This window comes from Papaver somniferum, unplaced genomic scaffold, assembly GCF_003573695.1.
Source record: "Papaver somniferum cultivar HN1 unplaced genomic scaffold, ASM357369v1 unplaced-scaffold_117, whole genome shotgun sequence".
Classification (NCBI taxonomy): Eukaryota; Viridiplantae; Streptophyta; class Magnoliopsida; order Ranunculales; family Papaveraceae; genus Papaver; species Papaver somniferum.
In genome coordinates this window covers 9896833-9917409 of record NW_020620714.1, presented here as the reverse complement: position 1 = coordinate 9917409, position 20577 = coordinate 9896833, and the positions used below count along the sequence as shown (strand labels likewise).

The window sequence follows — 20577 nt, the reverse complement described above, 5'->3', positions numbered from 1 at the left end:
TAGACATATTAACGAATTCCAGTTAAACATTCCATTGAAATCCCACTTCTCTCTTCTTCTTATGATAATATTTCTGCACGTAATTGAGGATCTTATGTAATCTGATCGAACTACAAACGTGTCCTCCACTTATATTCTTGGGACGTCATGTACATGTATATTACAACTACGTGGACTTATCACCTTTGACATCCAAACACAACGTAGATCTTTCAATTTGTCTACATATATTACTACTATTTAAATTATTTTGAAATGATATTGTTAAAAGTCTTTGTTGGCATCCCCGGAATAATGACCATAATTGCTGCATTACAAATGGATGTCCATTGAGCTTACGTAAATGAAACATTGCTAAGACGAAAGAAAAGCAAAAGATCATAGTTTCTTGCGTATCAGATGCGTGCACATCATGCCTAACGTTAATTGTTAATATTGTTATCTTCAAAACAAATGATAGAAAACATGCTCACTTGCTTGTCGATTGTAGGCGAGCTGATATGGTATGTTTTTGACCTTTCATTTTTCTGATGATATTTACATGCACCCTGCTAAATTTTCTGTTCAAAAAGTGATTAGTGTGTCCACCTAATACGATATACCAAAATGCATCTGCACTTTATCATGGATTTAATTTGATTTCCTTGGACTTGTATTTACATTATCTAACTTGTCGGTGCAAATTTTTCTCGAGCAAGACGTATGTATGTAACAGTACTACTATTTAGTAAATGTACTGGAAGTAAACGCTGATTAGTGCTTAAATTATGGGTTCCATGTTGGCCGGCCGCTTGAGTCTTTTCACTTCTCATCAACCATTACGTACACTCCATGAATGAAAACCCAACTCTATAAGTACACTCAAATGTCTTCTACTAACATTCACAAATCATAAGTTTTGTTTATATCTCTCTTTCTCTAGATTATACTCACCAAAATGGATAGGTTATTCATCATCTTATATTCTCTTACACTAATCATACTTCTCTTCCTCATCACGTTTCTGCCATCAACTAATGCAGGTACATATAATGTTGCAGCATTTGGAGCAAAAACAGATGGAACAGATTCAACAAAACCCTTTCTACAAGCATGGTCTTTAGCATGTAGTTCTGAGAAACCGGCGACCATGTGGATACCTCGAGGAACTTATTTACTCAAGAAAACAGCTTTTAGTGGTCCTTGTAGAAGTAAAAGAGTTACAGTTCAAGTTGATGGGAGGATTCAGGCGCCTACGGATTTTTGGTTTATCGGGAATTCTGGGAGTTGGATTTTGTTCCAGGGTATTGACGGTTTAACCATCAACGGTGGGATATTAGATGCACGAGGATCTCATTTGTGGAATTGTAGGAGATATGGTGCAAATTGCCCCCAAGGTGCTACGGTATGTATTTGGTTGTTTTAGTTACCTTTGACGCTATATATTCGCATATAATTCCCGATAATCCTGCCAAATTACATGACTTTTTGATGTTTATAAATGCAGTCGTTGTCACTAAGCAGTGTTAAAAATGGCATAGTCAACGGTTTGATATCAGTTGATAGCCAACGTGCTCATATGTCTGTCAATGGTTGCAATAATTTGAGGGTTAGACGTGTGACGCTTATTGCACCTGATCAAAGCCCTAACACAGACGGCATAGATATACAATCATCAACTGCTGTTACAATTGTGGATTCAAGCATCAGAACAGGAGATGATTGTATTGCGATTGGTCCAGGGACCAAAAATCTAATGGTGCAACGCGTCGGATGTGGACCTGGACATGGCATTAGGTACGTTTATATTAGACTTCATAATTCATATAATGCATTAAAGTACAGAGACATGCTTGATAATTTTAACTCAAGCGGATTCATGTGTGATTGAATATGCAGTATTGGAAGTTTGGCCAGGAATCCGAATGAAGCAGGGGTGGAAGGCATTACAGTAAAGGATGTAACCTTCACTGGATCAGATAATGGATTACGGATCAAAACATGGCCGAAACCAAGTAACAGTTTCGTAAAGAACGTTCTTTATCAAAACATCGTTATGAATAATGTTCGAAATCCTATCATTATTGATCAAATATATTGCCCCGGTACCAAAGGCTGCTCTAAACAAGTAAGAACTAATCTAGTTGCTTAGCGTGAATTGTTCGTTTCCAACTTATGCAGCAATTTTTAATTCTTATTTTTTTGCATTTGTATGTGTCTCATCAATTAGAATTCTGGGGTTAAGATTAGCGGAGTGACATACCAAAATATACGTGGAACATCCGCAACACCAATTGCCGTTAGATTCCATTGCAGTGCCACTACTCCGTGCAGTGGAATCAAATTATCAAATGTTAAACTTACTTATTCAAAGCAACCTGCAAAGTCCTTTTGTTCTAGTGCCACTGGAACATCACAAGGACAAGTCGCTCCACAAAGCTGTTTCTACTAAAAGTTCTCATTGGGTCTTGCTAGAACTTTTACTCAACCTATTGATTTTAATTTCTCCTGTACTAGTTGTGTTGTATTGCATATGATTAGCTGACCTGCTAGCAATGATGCTGAGTATGAGTTAGCAAAAGATTCTACTAGTTGTGTTGTATTTTGTATGGTAAGCTGACCTGCTAGCATAATGTTGAGTATGAGTTAGCAAAAGAATTTGCCATTTTTAATTGATAAATTTAGGTAATTTTCGTATTGGCGTTTGAGTTTTTCCCCTATTCAATATTAAATGACAGGCTAACACCAAATTTGTTTTTGTTTTTGTTTTTCTCATGACCGGGGTCTAAATCTGACTTGGTGCGAGTCAGTGAACTGTTTGACTCGAATAAGTTGGGTTTTAGATAATGTAGGAATTGGGGATAAGGGCACACATTAGGGTTTTGGATTTGGGAGTTTACATATAAATTACAACTCCTTCTGCAGATCTCTTTTATCTCTCACTTTCACTGAACTAAACAAAAACTTGCCGTCATCGTCTCTCTCTGAATCTCTGTGATCTAAAACCTCTTTTCATTTTGATTTTCAATCTCTGTTACGAAATGGATGATTGGGATAATCCTCACACAACGAGAAGTATCAACCTGCACTATGATTTCTCCTCTGGGAAATAAGGTCGGAAACGTTTTCACCAGCCTAGCTAAAATGGTAACAGCATTTTATGCGTGCGGGATCTTCTAAGACTAGCTAGACAAGAATAAGAGGATATTAGGAACCAGAAGGTGGTGCAACGTATAGAGCAACATCGACTGATTGTCTCTCTGTATTTCGAGTAGGATCCGAGGAACCCACCACAGCGGCCGGCGCCTGAAAATAGTCACTCTTCTTGTTTTATTTTATCGTGAAGTGAGTCAGAAATTGGGTTCAGTGAAAATGTTTGAGTTTCTAAAGATTCAATTACAGGTCAATGGTTCTGTGTCTCTATTTCAGTAATTTTATCATGTAGGACTTCTGCAACAATGTCTATTTGATCTGAAACTACTTTTTTGAGTATCTGTGTTCTCTTTTTGGATTCATAATGTATTTATTTTTACTTTTATTTTTGTGGTAATACATCAAGTTTTATTACAAATTTGATCTTGATATGATTGTTTTGTTGGTTCTGAATTGGACGTCTAAGAATTCTTAAAAAGGAATTGATGCTGTAATAGTTTTACTTGGTATTACCCGGAAATAATTATAATAGTTGACAAAATTCAGCATAGTTTAAATTACATTGCCATCGGGTTTTGGAAATTTTAATGACTGAAGAATGATAATTTCATTGTAAAAATGGTTCAAGTCATAATTTCTTCAAATTGAACACTGCAATGATACTCAAGTCATAATTTTGATTCCAATTGTTTCCTGTTATTCTCAGACCTCCTTCATTTATTAATTTCATGATTCTGCATTTAAAGCTGTTAATATTGGGTTTAATTTCTTCAAAGTATCTCTTGTTTTTCTGGAACCACAATTCCTTGAGAATATTACAGGATGCAATCAACCATACCTGCTTGACCATAAGACTTTTGTTATTTGCACACTTCCAAATATCATTGAAGGACATTGGCTGAGATAATTGAAACAAAGAGCATATCCATTTCCAAATTTCACCACTAAAGCTGCATTGCCATAACAGATGGATAGTATGCGTTGCACAGCAACAACTATCCCTAGCACATTAGGTCACCAACCATCATCTTAGCAACTACCCATTGATGAACAAGATGCTAGCAAATGCATGTACTTGTACCTACTACTCAAAGATCAATGGTAGACTACTGCATAGCTCATATGTGAAGATATTTTCATTAAGATCATTGTTGATACATGAAAAATAACATCCCTTAGTGGGTTGGGCATGCTCAAAAGAGTAGGGATAAACTTGGGTCAAGAAATAAGGACTTAGTGATAGACACATTTTTGTGTCTAATTTGATCTCAATACTATATATTGTTGGCACTCGATTTTGTACTAATTTTGTTATTTTATGTATTTGTAGGTATTTTTTGGAAATAAACATTTTTGGAAAATTCTGCTCGAAAAGTTGATTTTGTCACCCGGAGGACAAGTGTTGTTCGGACTCTCGCTTTTGGATAAGGGGTAACCTAATTACTAAGGGGCACCCCCAGGTCACCCCAAGGCAGCTGCTATTCGGACCCAAGTTCTGGTTAGGGGGAGGACATCTTCTTCCCAAATTCAAAAAAACAAAATTTGCGGGAAAAAATTGTTATCAACTGGCAGATTTAGGGTTGGAAGTTTGGACGGGATTAAAGAAGATTCAATGGCCCAAATTAAATGGGTTTGTTCCTAGGGCCTAGATAGAGCTGGTATGGGTGTTGGATTCGGTCAAAATTTGTTAGATAACCGGTGGTAATCAAATCAGGGAAGATATTCTAAAATAAGAAAAATATTCTATTCTTGGAATTCTTGGATGGAAGAGACGTGCATGGGTTGATTTTATTGGCTGGAAACAATCCCTACAGCTCAAGGATGACGCGTGAGAAGAGATAAAACATGGAACAATCCGTAACAAATCAGAGAATTAAAGAAAAAAATATCGGGAATATTTTCATTCACTGCCGAGTAATGGGAAGATTTTTTGGATTAATGGAGGAGATTCAATGGTTCAATTACGTATAAATATGTTCCTAATGTGCTACAGAGAGGCTGTCGAGAGTTGGGAGAAGATAGGAGAGCCACAGACGCAGAAATCAAGAGTTGATCAAACTATGTTTCTGCTGCTGCTGCTGATGAAGAACACCAAGAACGCGAAGAACGGACTAGCGGAAGCAGTCGTTTATCAACAGTGAAAGAGACTCACAGGCGTGGGTCGTAGCGTTTCAGCGACAACAGCACTTCAGCTCTGTCGTTTATCTTGGACGCCTTCTGTGGGTCGCAAAATCCTGTTTTAGAACATTTACTTATCTTTCTCTTCATTGTAAAACACTTTTGAGCATCAATGAAATATTTTGAGAGGTTTTTCACCATGATGAGCTAAACCCAACACTGGGACGACGGAGGAGACCGTGTTTCATCCATGTGGTAATTTAAATTAATTCTTTATTTACTTTTTGCACCAATTTTAATTGAAATAAGATTTTAAATTAATTACTTGTGATTTCATTTGATGGAGTATGCTTAGTCCTAGGGATTTTTGATATTCCATGCATAAGAAATACAAGTAATATTTTATAAAATCTATCTTGGCAATAAACTAGAGTTAATATTTGTTTTGTTTTGAAGTATAATCGCCTAGAATTAAATTCTGAACCACTTGAAAATGAAAAATGGCCGAATCTTTAGTCCCAGTAACTCTCTACCAATTTGTCAATATTTTTGTATATAAATTTTATAAATCTAAAAATCCTTCACCTTCACAAATCTTAGAGTTCGAACCTTTATTACTACAAACCCACATTAAATATTTAATCACTTAGGGACTAAGCCCAAGCCCACATAAAAGATACCCATAAAGGATGGAAGGACAAAGGAGGAATCAACAAAGAAGGGAGAGGTTATGTTAAGGAATGGCATTAGTGGTAATTAAGAAGGTTTAGGACATGTGGCATGATGTCATAAAAAGAGGGGTTTTTAGAAAAGCTTATATAAGAAAGGACAAGGTACAATGGAAAGGGAACTCTCTCTCTTACTATTATTAGGTATTGTGAGGTCATGTGTAATAGCTAGGACGGGTAGGACCTAAACCGAAATTTGAGTACTAACATTTGGCGACCACACCCGGAGGCTCGTGCCTAGTTCACAATGAGCCATACAGAAGGAGCTAACTCAGGCGCAGCCGGAAACCCGAGCACATCCATGCTGAACCCAGAAGAAGAGAAAGTTGGTATAGTGACAGACCCGATTACGCAAGCGAAGAAATCAAGTGCTTCATGCGAAGGAGATAAACAACACGAGAGGGAGGAAGCATCACCCACTCAGCCCTCCCTCGAGGAGATGCAAAAAGATTTGGAAGAGCATGTACGAAGAGAGCGAGAACTGAAAAAACTCATGAAAATGGCCAGCATCGAAAAAAACGTCAAAGAAACAACATAAGGCGCGGAAGAAGAAGTAGAAGACGAACCAATGGCTATGACGCAAAAGGAGATTGCAAGATACCTAGAAGCGAATTACAGAATTGTGAAGCAAGACAATTACAACTTCACGGCGAGCCCTTACTCCTCGGAAATCATAAAATACCAGTACCCGGAGGATTGTAATTCACGAAAATTCAAAGTCTACAATGGACAAGGTAACGCGAGAGAGCACCTAAGTCGATTCATGTCTACAATGACTGATCTCGCGGCATATGGAAAGCTATGTCTGAGAGAGTTTCTGAAGTCATTGACTGATACGGAATTCACCCGGTATGACAACCTCAAGCCAGGAAGCGTACATTCATGGTCCTCCATGTCGACACTTTTCCTCGGGAATTTTTATTCGGCAAAAAGGAAGATCATAACCATAGACTTGAGAAAGTGAAATCAGCGCATAGGTGAAGAGATAGGAAAGTACATCGCTCGGTTCCGCCTTATCACTCTCGATTGCCATGAGGATGTTAAAGAGGAATCTTTAGTAGAAATTTGCGTTCGAGGAATGACCCCATCCTTCAAAAAGAATCTGGTGAACTTCCGCTTCCCAACGTTCGTAGATTTGGAGGAGGCAGCGGCAAGGATCTCCGACTGTGTTGAAGAACCAAGCTCGGACTATGTTTGGCAGAATTCAGTTAATATCATATCAACCGCGCCAAGAAATACTCGCCCAAACAATACTCGCGAGGGCTGGGGAGCACAAGAACTTCCAACACCTCTTCCTTGCAGTAAGGAACAGATTGTTGGACTGCTAGAACAATGGATAGAAAAAAAAAGGAAACACAATTTCCTCCAACAAAGGTGGATCCTAGCACCCTCGATAAAAGTGATGTGCTCTATTGTCACTTCCATCGAAGGATACAACACCCTACAGTTGACTGCTTTAACCTGCGGAGGATGTTTCAGAAGAAGCTGGAAATACGGGAAATCGAAATGGACAAGGCGGAGGATAGAAAATTAACCCAACATAATGTGATGATGTTGTCTCATGACCAAAGCGGGGATGTTTGGAGACCCTGGATTGAAGACGAGGAAGCATGTGAGTTGGATGCGGAAAACCCCGCTTTCGCTAACACAGATGGCGTGGCTCATCAATTCGCTAAGACGGTGCTGGCCCAACAATTCTTCGACTCACTCGGTTTTAGTGAGGATCAAATCAAGGAAGCGTCTAAAGCCATAGCAGTAGGAAGTCCCTGCGGTATCCTCCCCAAGGAAGCAATCGATTTCACCAACGAGGATATCTGCTACCCGGGAGAGCACCTCCGACCACTATATCTCACTGTTTACATCAACAGATAGCCGTTAAAGAGGGCTTTTATTGATGTGGGCGCGTCCTTAAATTTAATTTCGACGCAAACGCTCGATATTTTAGGCATACCAAGGTCCGCAGTAAGAATGCGAGTCACCACGGTGAAGGTATTTGGAGGACATGCCCAAACATCTATTGGAATCGTTAACTTAGCAATGAAGGTCGGTCATATCCGAGGGACCACGCCTTTTTATGTTCTAGAAGATGATACCACCTTCCGCGTACTACTCGGGCGAGGCTGGCTACTCAATTAGAAGGTGGTTGCGTCAACATACCATCAATGCGTAAAAACCAACATAGGAGGCAAGCAGTACCGAATCCCCGCCACGAGAAACCCTTTCAACCTGGATGAAGCATACATGGCGGATGCGGTTTTCTATAATGAGACGAGAAAGGAGGATGAATTTCCTGAGGTCCAACTCACCCCACTGCCAAAGTGAGAATAAGTTGAGAAAGTGGAATAAACCAAATCTGTATTCAGCCCATCAAGGATGGTGTTCCCAATAGAAAGGAAGAGAAAGCATGGCGAAGAACCTAGTTTCCAATGCTTCTCCAGTCCTAACTGAGGGCATGTATACCGGTTATAGAAATGAACCGAGAGAATACCCGCGAGTGAGCAAAACCATGCTGACGAGTTAATGAGTGAAGCAGATATTCCCGTTGAAGACGCAAACCAAAACCTGGCCGAAATTCCGTACATCACGATTGATGACCAAGAATTATGCGATCAGTTAGCAAGCGTCACTATAAAGACTGACGAATAAAGAACACCAGAGAACCTCACTGTGGATGAGATGGAGGAAATTAACATAGGAACACAAGAAGACAAGCGTCCCATCATGATAAGCAAAAGTCTGGATCAAGAGGAGAGAGAAGCATTGATCACGCTACTCAAATAATACAAGGATGTCTTTGCCTACGACTATGATGAAATGTCGGGTTTAGATAGCAATCTCGTGATGCATAATCTGGGGGTATCGACTGAGTTCAAGCTTGTGAAGAAAAGAAGTCGCATGTTTCCTAGAGCAACCGCCCTCGCAATAAAGGAGGAAGTAGAACGGCTTCTCAAAGCCAAGTTCATAAAGACGATAAAACACCCCACTTGGTAGGCTAACATCGTAACGGTAACTAAGAAAAATGGAAAAGTCAGGTGTTGTGTGGATTATAGAGATTTAAATCGCGCTTGCCCGAAAGACCACTACCCATTGCCGAACATTGACATGGCATTGGACGCAAGTGAAGATGGACCCAATGGATGCAAATAAGACCTCCTTCCAAAACCTATATGGCAACTTCTATTACGTAGTAATGCCATTTGGGTTGAAGAACGTTGGCGCCACATACCAGCGCGACATGACTTCCATATTTCAAGATCTGCTGCATCAAATAATAGAAGTATACGTTGATGACATCGTAGTCAAGACACAGGAGGTGGAGGACCACATCTCTCACCTAACGACGACCTTCGAAAGGAGCATAAGTTCAAACTCAAAATGAACCCTCTCAAGTACGCTTTTGGGGTCACATCCGGGAAATTCTTGGGCTTTGTAGTGACCAACGAAGGAATTAAAGTGGATCTAAGCAAGATTGAAGCAATCGCAACAATGACGCCACCAGAAAACACCAGAGACCTGCAATCTTTTATAGGACAAATATCGTACATATGCCGCTTCGTACCTGGTTTAGCACAGCTGATGACTTCATTCCTTCCGTTGCTGAAAAAAGGTGTACCCTTCGAGTGGGGAGAAACGCAATGCGCGGCATTTGAAAAGCTGAATCAAGGTCTTGTTAGCCCCAAGATCCTTAGACCTCCTATATGCGGGGTCCTTCTTTACCTTTACACATCTTTTACCCGCTCGACGATCGGTGCAGTTCTGTCGCAAGATATGGGGGGGACTGAACTATCACTCATCTATTACGTGAGTCGGGTCTTTCGCGATGCGGAACTAAGATATCCGAGTATAGAGAAAGCGTGTTTAGCCTTCATATACGCTACCCAAAAACTGCGCCCCTATCTCTTAACACACGAAACCATTGTGGTGGAAGCAACAAACCCGATATCGTACTTAGCTTCAAAGACGGTCCTTACAGGGAGAACCGCCTGATGGATACTTCAATTTTCGGAACTCGACCTCAAACCAGCGGCCAAACGCCGTAAGAGGACAAGCAATAGCTGACCTTATGGCTATGTTCCCAGGAGCGGGAGACGATGAAGTACATGATAGACACATTTTTGTGTCTGAATTGTCCTCAGTATCTCTATTGCTAGTGCTTGATTTTCAACTTATTATGGTGTTTTTATGTTTGTGTAGGTGTTTTTGGAGAAATACACTTGTGTGAAAAAAGTTGCTCAAAAAGTGTTATTTGGACCATGAAGGAAATATTATATGTGTCTGAGGCGTGTTGAATCAATCCTACATCGTGTACGATCATGTTTGGAGTGTTTATACATCATTTTAGCGCGTGAATTGTTAATTTAGGGAAGAAAATATCCGAATATTATTTTCTCTTTACTGCCGACTAATGGACAATTATTTGGAGTTATGGAGGATATTTATTGTGCGCGAGAGGTATAAAAAGGTTCCTGAGATGTCTTAGAGGCGTTACGGAGAGTTTGGGAGATTATAGAGCATCACAGAGTCGAGAAAATCAAATTCCAGAAATATTTTTCTGCTGCTGCTCATCTGAAGAACACGAAGAACAGACAATCCAAGACAGTCGTTTTTCAACAGTGGAAACGACACACACCCGTGGGTCGAGAATCAGCAACAGTACACTTCTATTGTTCTTTTCTGTTTGTACACATATAACTGTTACAAACCCGGTGATCATTGTTTCTTCCATTCCATCATTTGTAAACACCATTTGAGCAATAAAATCAACTTTTGAGCGTCTTTTCCTAATGATGAGCTAAAGCCAATTCTTGGGGCGACGGAGGAAGCCTTTCTATCAAGAATTATGTGGTAATATTTATTTTATAAATTTATACAATATTTTTATATGATTAATGGAATTGATAAAAAAATAAATTAAATGATTCTTATTAATCAAATGTGTTTTCTCTTAATGATGCATGCTTAGTTTTAGACTCTTGATGCGTTATACTTGTGACTAACATTTGATATTTTGGGAATCTGATTTTTTGGCATTAGAATCGAATCAATTGTTTAAATTGCATGATATAAATTAATTTAAAACCACATAAGTATTGATGAATGGTGAAATCCTAGCTCCAGCCTCTCCATAATTTTCACAACCTATCAACATTTATTTGCTTTATTTTCTTTGCTTTAAAATTAAGTCTAAAATCGATTGCTTTCACAAGTCTCAACGAACTTCTTACTACAACTCAATTTGAAATCACATCAATTTTTGGCACCGCCGACGCGGACTTGTCTTTTAGACTAGAGTTTTTAAATTTTTTTTTTTTTAGGTTTTTATTTGTTTTTCGTTTTTATTTTATTTGTTCTTCTTTACGTTTCTGGCTTTTTGCCTTTTCCTTACAGATTTTGGAATTTGGAGCGAAAGAAAAATTTGCCAAAGATTTTGGTGAATACTTAAAGATTTGGAGTAAAAGCAAAGCGAAAGGAGCGAAAAAAAAAAGAGAATAAAAAATTAATTAAAAAAGAAAAGAGAGAGAGAGAGACAATATTTATTTATTTTTAGAATTTCTTTTAGATTATCTTTTTCTTCTGGACTTTATTTTCGGATTTTGGACTGTGGACTTTGGGACTCTTTTTTTTAAAAACCCTACGGAAAGGTAGTTTAAATATCAACTGTTTGCATAGAATTTCCCTTCCTTTTAGGATTTCTTTCTTTTTCTTTTGTTTTTCTAGTGTATGCCCAAGGTTATTAAAGATCGGGCTTGGAAAAGAAACACCCTAGGTCGTTTGATTAGTGATAAACCTAGTAGTTCTTCTTGTGAAGGCGGGGAGCTCGAAGACTCTTCTTTTGAGAGCCCTGTTTTTGGAAACTTCAGTTTTGAGAATCTGTCTCTTCGTGAGGAAAATACCCTTAGTACTTCAGTTGTGCCAACAATGGCAACTTTGAAAGATTACATGTTCCCAACTAGGTCCACCCGAGCTTCGTGCATTAAATTGCCAGCCACTACGGCTAATTTCGAGATAAAACCTAGTATTCTTCAGATGATCCCTATATTCTTAGGGAAAGATGATGAGAACCCTTATTTTCATATTAGGGACTTTGAGGAAATTTGTGGGACAATTAGAATAAAAGACTTTGCTGATGAAGTCTTTAAACTTAAGATGTTTCCCTTTTCCTTAAGATATAAAGCAAGACCTGGATGAACAACCTACCATCTGAATCCATTGAAACATGGCAGGAACTTATTGCTGCTTTCTATATGAAATTCTATCCTAAGCATAAAACTGCGTCTGTTAGGCAGAAAATTAGTGCTAGTATGCAACAAGAGGGAGAGTCTCTTTATAGGTTCCTAGAGAGATTCAATGATCTCCTATCCCAGTGTCCTCACCATGGATTTGATAAGATGAAACTCGTAAAGATTATTTATGATGGTTTATAATATTCAACCAAAGCCATGGTTGAGTCTATGTGCGCTGGTGAGTTCACTAGTAAAAGTGTTGATGATGCTTTCACCTTCTTAGGAGATGTCGCTGAAAAATCCCAACAGTGGGAGTCTTGTGTTGAACCCCCCAAAAGACTCTTGGTCAATATAAGTAGCACCAATGTGGTAGAAACAAGCTTCGGGTCTAATGCTAAGTTTACTGCTTTGTCTAGAAGGTTAGAAGATTTGGAATTGAATCATCCTAAACATAGGTCTCTTGTTGAACCTGATGATAGGTTTAGAGACTCTCAAGTGTCTAGTTGTGGAGTAGAACCCAACAACTCGTTTTGGGAAGGTCAGGTTAGTGAAGAGCACGCCCATGCTGTCTATAAAAATGCTAGGTTTTAGAACCGTCAGAAGTTTGACCAATACTCAGAGACTTACAACCATGGTTGGAGAAACCATCCTAATTTTTCTTGGTCTAAGGGTCAGAATCAAGGACAGTCTAGTAATTCTCAGCCTCCTCCAGGTTTTGGTTATGCCAAGAACTCTTCAGGTCAACCCCAGTTTCAGAATGAGAAAAATATCTCCACCTTAGAAGAAACCCTTACTATTTTAGCAAAGAACAATGAGATGTTATCAAAGAACCACTGTGGTTTTCAAGAAGAAACCAGGCATAATTTTAAGAATAATTCCCAATCTCTTGCTAACTTAGAACTTCAAGTCGGCCAAATAGCTAAGTTTCTTAGTGAAAGAGAAGATGGAAGATTTCCTAGTCAAACTGATCCTAACCCTAAATGAGAGAAATCGTACAATCATGTGAATTCTATAACAACCCTTAGGAGTGGAAAGAAATTTGACAATAAGGTTGCCATGCCTGATAGTGAACATGTTGTAGTTCACCCTTCTGAGCCAGAAAATGAGAAGACTGATAGAGTCTCCAAAGAGACCAATGAGGGTCATGCTGAGCCCGGCTTTGTTCCCAGAGCCACGTTATCCCAGCTGCTAGTTCCAACTAAGAGGGAGTCCAACTTTAATGATATATTGGAGGTTTTTAAGAAGGTTATTATCAACCTCCTATTGTTAGATGCGATTAAGAAGATTCCCGATTATGCCAAGTTTTTTAAGGATATGTGTACGCGAAAGCGAAAACTTAGTGTCCAGAAGAAGGCCTTCCTAGCTAGTCATGTGAGTTCTATTATTCAAAATACCATTACTCCCAAGTATAAAGACCCAGGGTCCCCTACTATTTCTTGCACAATAGGTAAATACCGTGTCGAGAAAGCTTTGCTTCACTTAGGACCCAGTGTGAACTTACTGCCATACCATGTGTACCTTAAGCTAGGACTTGGTGGGATGAAACCTACTCGGATGACACTTCAGTTAGCTGATAGGTCCGTTAAAATTCCTCGTGGTGTGATCGAGGAAGTTCTTATTGAGGTCGACAAGTTTATTTATCCAGTGGATTTTGTTATCCTAGATACCCAACCTGTCCTGACCCAGAGAACCAAATACCAGTGATTTTAGGTCGCCGGTTTTTAGCTACATCCAATGCGATCATTAACTGTCGAAATGGTATTATGAATTTGTCTTTTGGTAATATGACTATTGAGCTAAATATTTTTAATATTAGTAAGCTACCCTATAAACTAGATGACTCGAACATAGAAGAGGTGAACATGATAGGAACATTAGTCGATGAGTCATTACCAAACACTTTGTTAGAAGATCCATTAGAGAAATTCCTAGCCCACATTGGGATTGATTTTGATGATGACGATGTGATTAATGAGGTGAATGCTTTGTTAGATTCAACCCCTTTGATAGACACTAGTAATGGATGGAAACCTAAGTTTGAACATCTACCCGTTTCTGAGTCTACCTTAGTTCCTTCGTTAGAAAAGCCTCCTAAGTTGGACCTTAAACCATTACCAGATTCCCTGAAATATGTGTTTTTAGGCCCATATGAAACTTTACCTGCGATTATAGCATCCGACTTGGATAGTGATCAGGAAAGTAGGCTAGTGACTGTCCTTCGGAATAACAAGGAAGCTTTAGGGTGGACCATAGCAGACATTAAGGGTATAAGTCCTACTGATTGTATGCATCATACCTATTTAGAAAGTGACACCAAACCTTCTAGGGAGATGCAACGACGACTGAACCCTAATATGAAAGAAGCAGTTCGAACCGAGGTTCTTAAGCTGTTAGATGCAGGCATTATCTACCCCATTTCAGACAGTAAGTGGGACAGCTCCTTTCAGGTTGTTCCCAAGAAATATGGTATTAATGTAGTCCAGAATGATAACAATGAGTTAATCCCAACCCGGGTGACCACGGGTTGGCGTGTCTGTATTGACTATAGGAAATTGAACAAGGTCACTAGGAAGGACCACTTTCCCCTTCCCTTCATCGACCAAATGCTAGAGAGATTAGCTAGACGTAGCCATTATTTCTTTTCATATGGATACTGCGGTTATAATCAGATTGTCATATCCCCAGAAGACCAAGACAAAACTTCTTTTACCTGTACCTTTGGTACCTTTGCGTAGAGACGCATGCCTTTCGGGCTATGTAACCCCCCTGCGACCTTTCAGCGTTGTATGTTGTGCATATTTTCTGACATGGTAGAACGGTTCTTAGAGGTCTTTATGGATGATTTTTCAGTATTTAGTTCGTATTTCGATGAGTGCTTGCATAATTTGTCATTAGTTTTGACTAGGTGTAAGGAAAATAATTTAGTGCTTAATTGGGAGAAATGTCACTTCGTGGTTCGTTCAGGAATTGTTCTAGGGCATATCGTATCTTCGAATGGTATAGAGGTAGATAGAGCCAAAGTTGACCACATTAAAACTTTACAGGTCCCAAAAACCGTAATAGATATTAGGTCATTATTAGGGCATGCAGGATTTTATCGTCGAATCATTAAGGATTTTATCTTAATTTCTAGACCTCTTTGCAATTTGCTTGTAAAAGACGTTAAGTTTGTCTTTGATGATGCTTGTTTAGAGGCTTTTGAGAAGCTTAAGAATTTACTCACTACCGCCCCTATAGTCCAGTCACCCAACTGGAACCTACCCTTTGAGATCATGTGTGATGCTTCAGATTATGCTATTGTTGTTGTGCTAGGTCGGCGAGAAAATAAGTTACTTCATGTGATTTACTATGCTAGGAAAAATCTGAATGATGCCCAGTTGAACTATACAACTACGGAGAAGGAACTATTAGATATTGTGTTTGCCTTAGAAAAGTTTAGATCCTACCTCTTAGGTTCTAAGGTCATAATCTTTACTGATCATGCTGCTTTGAAGTATCTTCTTTCCAAGAAGGATACTAAACCTAGATTGATTAGATGGATCCTATTGTTGCAGGAATTTTCCTTAGACATTAGAGATAAAAAAGGTGCAGAAAATGTAGTAGCAGACCACTTGTCTAGGCTTGTTGTGGATACCCTTAATGATTCTCCTCCTGTTAGGGATAGTTTTCCTGATGAACAACTGTTATTTGTTACCCAAGCACCTTGGTATGCGAATATAGTGAATTATCTTGTTACTGGCCGAATGCCCCAACATTGGGGAAAACAAGATCGTTCTAGGTTTTTAGCCGAGGTGAAGCAATTCTTTTGGGATGATCCTTATTTGTTTAAGTATTTTCCAGACCAGATTATTAGGAGATGTATACCTGAGAGTGACCAGTCCAGTATTATTTATTTTTGTCATGATCATGCTTGTGGGGGTCACTTTAGTGCTAAGAAGACTGCTGCTAAGATATTGCAGTGTGGATTCTATTGGCCTTCATTATTTAAAGACTCCCATAGTCACTGTGTTACTTGTGAGCGCTGCCAGAAGTTAGGTACCATTTCCTGTAGGAACATGATGCCCATGAACCCTATTTTAGTTGTTGAGGTTTTTGATGTGTGGGGTATTGACTTTAGGGGTCCGTTTCCTAATTCTTTTGGTAACCTTTACATCCTTGTCGCTGTAGACTATGTCTCTAAGTGGATTGAGGCGGTTGCGTGTAAAAAAAATGACCATAGTGTTGTGATTGAGTTCTTGAAAAATAATATACTTACACGTTTTGGTACACCGCGAGCTATAATTAGTGATGGAGGGACGCACTTTTGTAATGGACCTTTTAGGCTTTTGATGAAGAAATATGGTATTACACATAAGGAAGCTACCCCATATCATCCACAGACTAGTGGTCAGGTAGAGGTTTACAATAGGGAGATAAAGTGCATATTAGAGAAAACAGTTAATCCTATTCGGAAAGACTGGTCGTCTAGGCTTACTGATGCCTTGTGATCTTACCGTAATGCGTTTAAGACCCCATTGGAATGTCGCCTTATCGGCTTGTGTATGGAAAGGCATGTCATTTACCTGTTGAGTTAGAACATAAAACTTATTGGGATGTTAAGCAGCTAAATTTTTCACTTGACAAGGCAGGAGCCCATAGGAAACTCCAGCTCAATGAGTTGGAAGAGATTCATATATATGCTTACGATAGTGCGAAGGAGTATAAGAACAAAATGAAACTTGTGCATGATAATAATATTTTAAGAAAGTCATTTTCTCCAGGTCAAAAAGTTCTTCTGTATCATACCCGCTTGCATCTTTTCCCTGGGAAGTTACGTTCTCGGTGGACGGGTCCTTTTATTATTCACACTGTCTTTCCTCATGGAGCTGTTGAGATTGAGACACCGGATGGTAGTAGTTCTTAGAAGGTTAACAGTCATAGATTGAAACCCTTTTTCGAGCCCTTTCCTACAGGTGATGTTGAGGAGGTCCCTCTGGAGGACCCTGTTTACCCTTGATTGACCATCGAGGCGATTGTATGTTGTATATTAGTTTTTGATTTATCTCTTCACCTAGGTACTATTTTTCCGACTTCTCTCTTTACTGATTCATTATGTTAATTTGCTTTTTGGTATTGCTCTTTCACTAGGAACATTGAGGAAAATGTTAGATTTAAGTTTGGGGGTGGGGAAGAAACTTTTTGTTATCTTTTAGTTGCAATAAATAAACTCCAGAGCCTAGAAATTTATGCTTATTAAGGTTGGCACTAACCAATCTAAGTGGATGGTAACATCTTGGTTGTAGGAGTTGAGGAACCAATCTGATTAGATGGAAACATCTAAAGAGTCTATTCATAAAAGCACAGAGATCAAGTGTTAGAATTAAAAAAAAAAACATGATAGTTTCGCCATAACTCGTTGAATCCTAATCCCTTATGTTTTTATTTCTTGAATGATTTGGTGGGGCACACGAATCAAGTTGTTACCATTGCTAGGTGAAATAGGGTGATTGAGATACAAAAAAAAAAAAAAAGTTTGAGACCAGACCATCAGACCAACCGGAATAAATTCAATAAAGTCGACCACTGGTGCCCTTGTATATGCCAGTTGTGTTGACCTAGAGTTAGGTTTATCGACCATTGGTCCCTTGTATATGTCAGTTGTATTGATATTAGTCAGACCGGTATCTCAGTCCATTAGGATAGGTTCATCTTGACAGAGGCCTTCAGACAGATATGGGAAACACCGTTCACTTCAACCATCTATTTTTCTCTTTATCCATCTTCTTAATCTTTCCATGTGATTGGTTGACTATTGTTATGATGTCTAAAAACTATCTGAGTAGAGCTATGTCACTTATATATGAATTTTAGTATGCTGAGTGCAAACTCGTGTACAACAATTGGAATTTCACATCAGGGTACTTCCTCCTATAGTCAATGATTGTATGCAAACCAAGGAGATTCTTTAGTGCCTTCCAAGGTTCTGCGTAGATAACTAGGATCTGGAATAAAGGTTTTGTGGGTACACCTCTGGTAAACCCTCCGGAGACAACACTCTGCCGCTAGGGCCATCTAGCGGTTTAACGGCTTGCTACACGTGCTAAGTGTAGTCATTTTATATTTGATTTGCTCAAGGACTAGCAAATAATAAGTTGGGGGGTATTTGATAGACACATTTTTGTGTCTGAATTGTCCTCACTGTCTCTATTGCTAGTGCTTGATTTTGTACTTATTATGGTGTTTTTATGTTTGTGTAGGTGTTTTTGGAGAAATACACTTGTGTGGAAAAAGTTGCTCAAAAAATGCTATTTGGACCCCTGAAGGACATTTTCTATACGGACCCCAGATTTGGCTAAGGGTCACCCAAGGTTATTCATAGCCCAAATTCATCCTCAGCACCCAAATTTGTCCTCAGCACACATCTTCTATTCGCACCCCTGGTTTGGTTAGGGGGACACCGTCTTCATCATTTCAAAAATCGTTTTGGCGGGAAAAAAACTCACAGGCTATAGCAGATTTGCGTTTCACATTTTGGACGGGAATCTAAGAGACTCAACGGCTGAAACTCTTTGGGATGACGTGATTGGGCTTATCAGTTTTGGTAAAGGCCTTTGGTTCGATCCAGTTTGGCTGGATATTCCGCGAGAAGAAACACGGTAACACGTTCAGGCGAGAAGTTTTCACAAGATGTTTTGTTGTTTTGGAAATATTATATGTGTTTGAGGCGTGTTGAATAAATCCTACAACGTGTACGATCATGTTTGGAGTGTCTATACATCATTTTAGCGCGTGAATTGTTAATTCAGGGAAGAAAATATCCAAATATTATTTTCTCTTTACTACCGAGTAATGAAGAATTATTTGGAGTTATGGAGGATATTTATTGTGCACGAGAGGTATAAAAAGGTCCATGGGATGTCTTAGAGGGGTTACGGAGAGTTTGGGAGATTATAGAGCATCACAGAGTCGAGAAAATCAAATTCCAGAAATATTTTTCTGCTGCTGCTCATCTGAAGAACGCGAAGAACAGATCATCCAAGACAGTCATTTTTCAATGGTGGAAACGACACACAGCCGTGGGTCGAGAATCAGCGACAGTACACTTCTATCGTTCTTTTCTGTTTGTAACACATATAACTGCTACAAACCCGGTTATCATTGTTTCCCCCATTTCATCATTTGTAAACACCATTTGAGAAACGAAATCAACTTTTGAGCGTCTTTTTCTAATGATGAGCTAAACCCAATTCTTGGGGCGACGTAGGAAGCCATTCTCTCAAGAATTATGTGGTAATATTTATTTTATAAATTTATGAAATATTTTTATATGATTAATTGCATTGATAAAAAAATAAATTAAATGATTCTTATTAATCAAATGTGTTTTCCCTTGATGATGCATGCTTAGTTTTAGACTCTTGATGCGTTATACTTGCGACTAATATTTGATATTTTGGGAATCTGATTTTGTCAATACTTTAGAATCGAATCAATTGTTTAAATTGCATGATATAAATTAATTTAGAACCACATAAGTATTGATGAATTGTTTAATTCCTAGCACCATCCTCTCCATAATTTTCACAACCTATCAACATTTATTTGCTTTATTTTCTTTGCTTTAAAATTAAGTCTAAAATCGATTGCTTTCACAAGTCTCAACGAACTTTTTACTACAACTCAATTTGAAATCACATCAGTACACGAGTATATACCCGGAGAATTCGCGGCTGCAGACGCTGACAAACCTTGGGCCATGTTCTTTGATGGATCTTTCTACGGATCTGTCGGAGGAGCGGGGGTGGTCTTCGAAGCCCCACAGGGAGAATTATTCTCATATTCATTCAAGCTGGTCCTCCGATGCAGTAATAATGTAACAGAGTACGAAGCCTTAATTCTAGGACTCCAAATGGCAAAAGAGCTCAACCTCGGAAGTGTTGAAGTCAAAGGAGATTCTCGGCTTGTTACGAATCAAGTGAACGACGACTTTTACGTCAAAGAACCACACCTGGCGCCCTACCTAGCGGAGGCACAAAGACTAATAAGTCAAACAGGATCAACTTTAGACCATACCGGCAGGGGCGGAACCAAACACTCGGATGCCCTGGCAACCCTGTAAAGTAAGGTACTTTTAAAAGACGGGGAAGAGGGGACGGTCACAATATGGAGAAGAGGGTTAACTAGTACGTGGAAAGAAGACTTGTCCTTCGAGGAGGCGGATGATTGGAGAAAAGTATACATCGATGATTTGACGCAGATAAATGAAGAACGGGTGATTCCCATCCAAGCCCTAAAACAATTCGTGATGATTCAAGGCGCGTTATCTTCACTAGATATTGGAGGAAGCAATGCACTAGCATTTACAATAGGCTTCAGAGCATCACACTCAGAAAAAT

At 39.1% G+C, this 20577-nt stretch overlaps 1 protein-coding gene across 1 annotated transcript; it reads left to right on the top strand.

Moving 5' to 3' along the window:
- Window positions 1-937: 937 nt before the first annotated feature.
- On the top strand, window positions 938-2462 carry LOC113329825 (polygalacturonase-like). Its single transcript, XM_026576651.1, has 4 exons — window positions 938-1384; window positions 1487-1776; window positions 1879-2107; window positions 2210-2462. The coding sequence occupies exons 1-4, from the start codon at window positions 938-940 to the stop codon at window positions 2429-2431; spliced, it is 1188 nt and encodes a 395-aa protein (XP_026432436.1). The 3' UTR covers window positions 2432-2462.
- Window positions 2463-20577: the final 18115 nt, after the last annotated feature.

Excerpts from the sequence above, each read along its gene's own strand:
- LOC113329825 (XM_026576651.1), top strand. The coding sequence starts at position 938 with ATGGATAGGTTATTCATCATCTTATATTCTCTTACACTAATCATACTT. Across the intron at positions 1,777-1,878 it reads GGACCTGGACATGGCATTAG|TATTGGAAGTTTGGCCAGGA; the intron begins GTACGTTTATAT and ends TTGAATATGCAG. Across the intron at positions 2,108-2,209 it reads CCAAAGGCTGCTCTAAACAA|AATTCTGGGGTTAAGATTAG; the intron begins GTAAGAACTAAT and ends CTCATCAATTAG.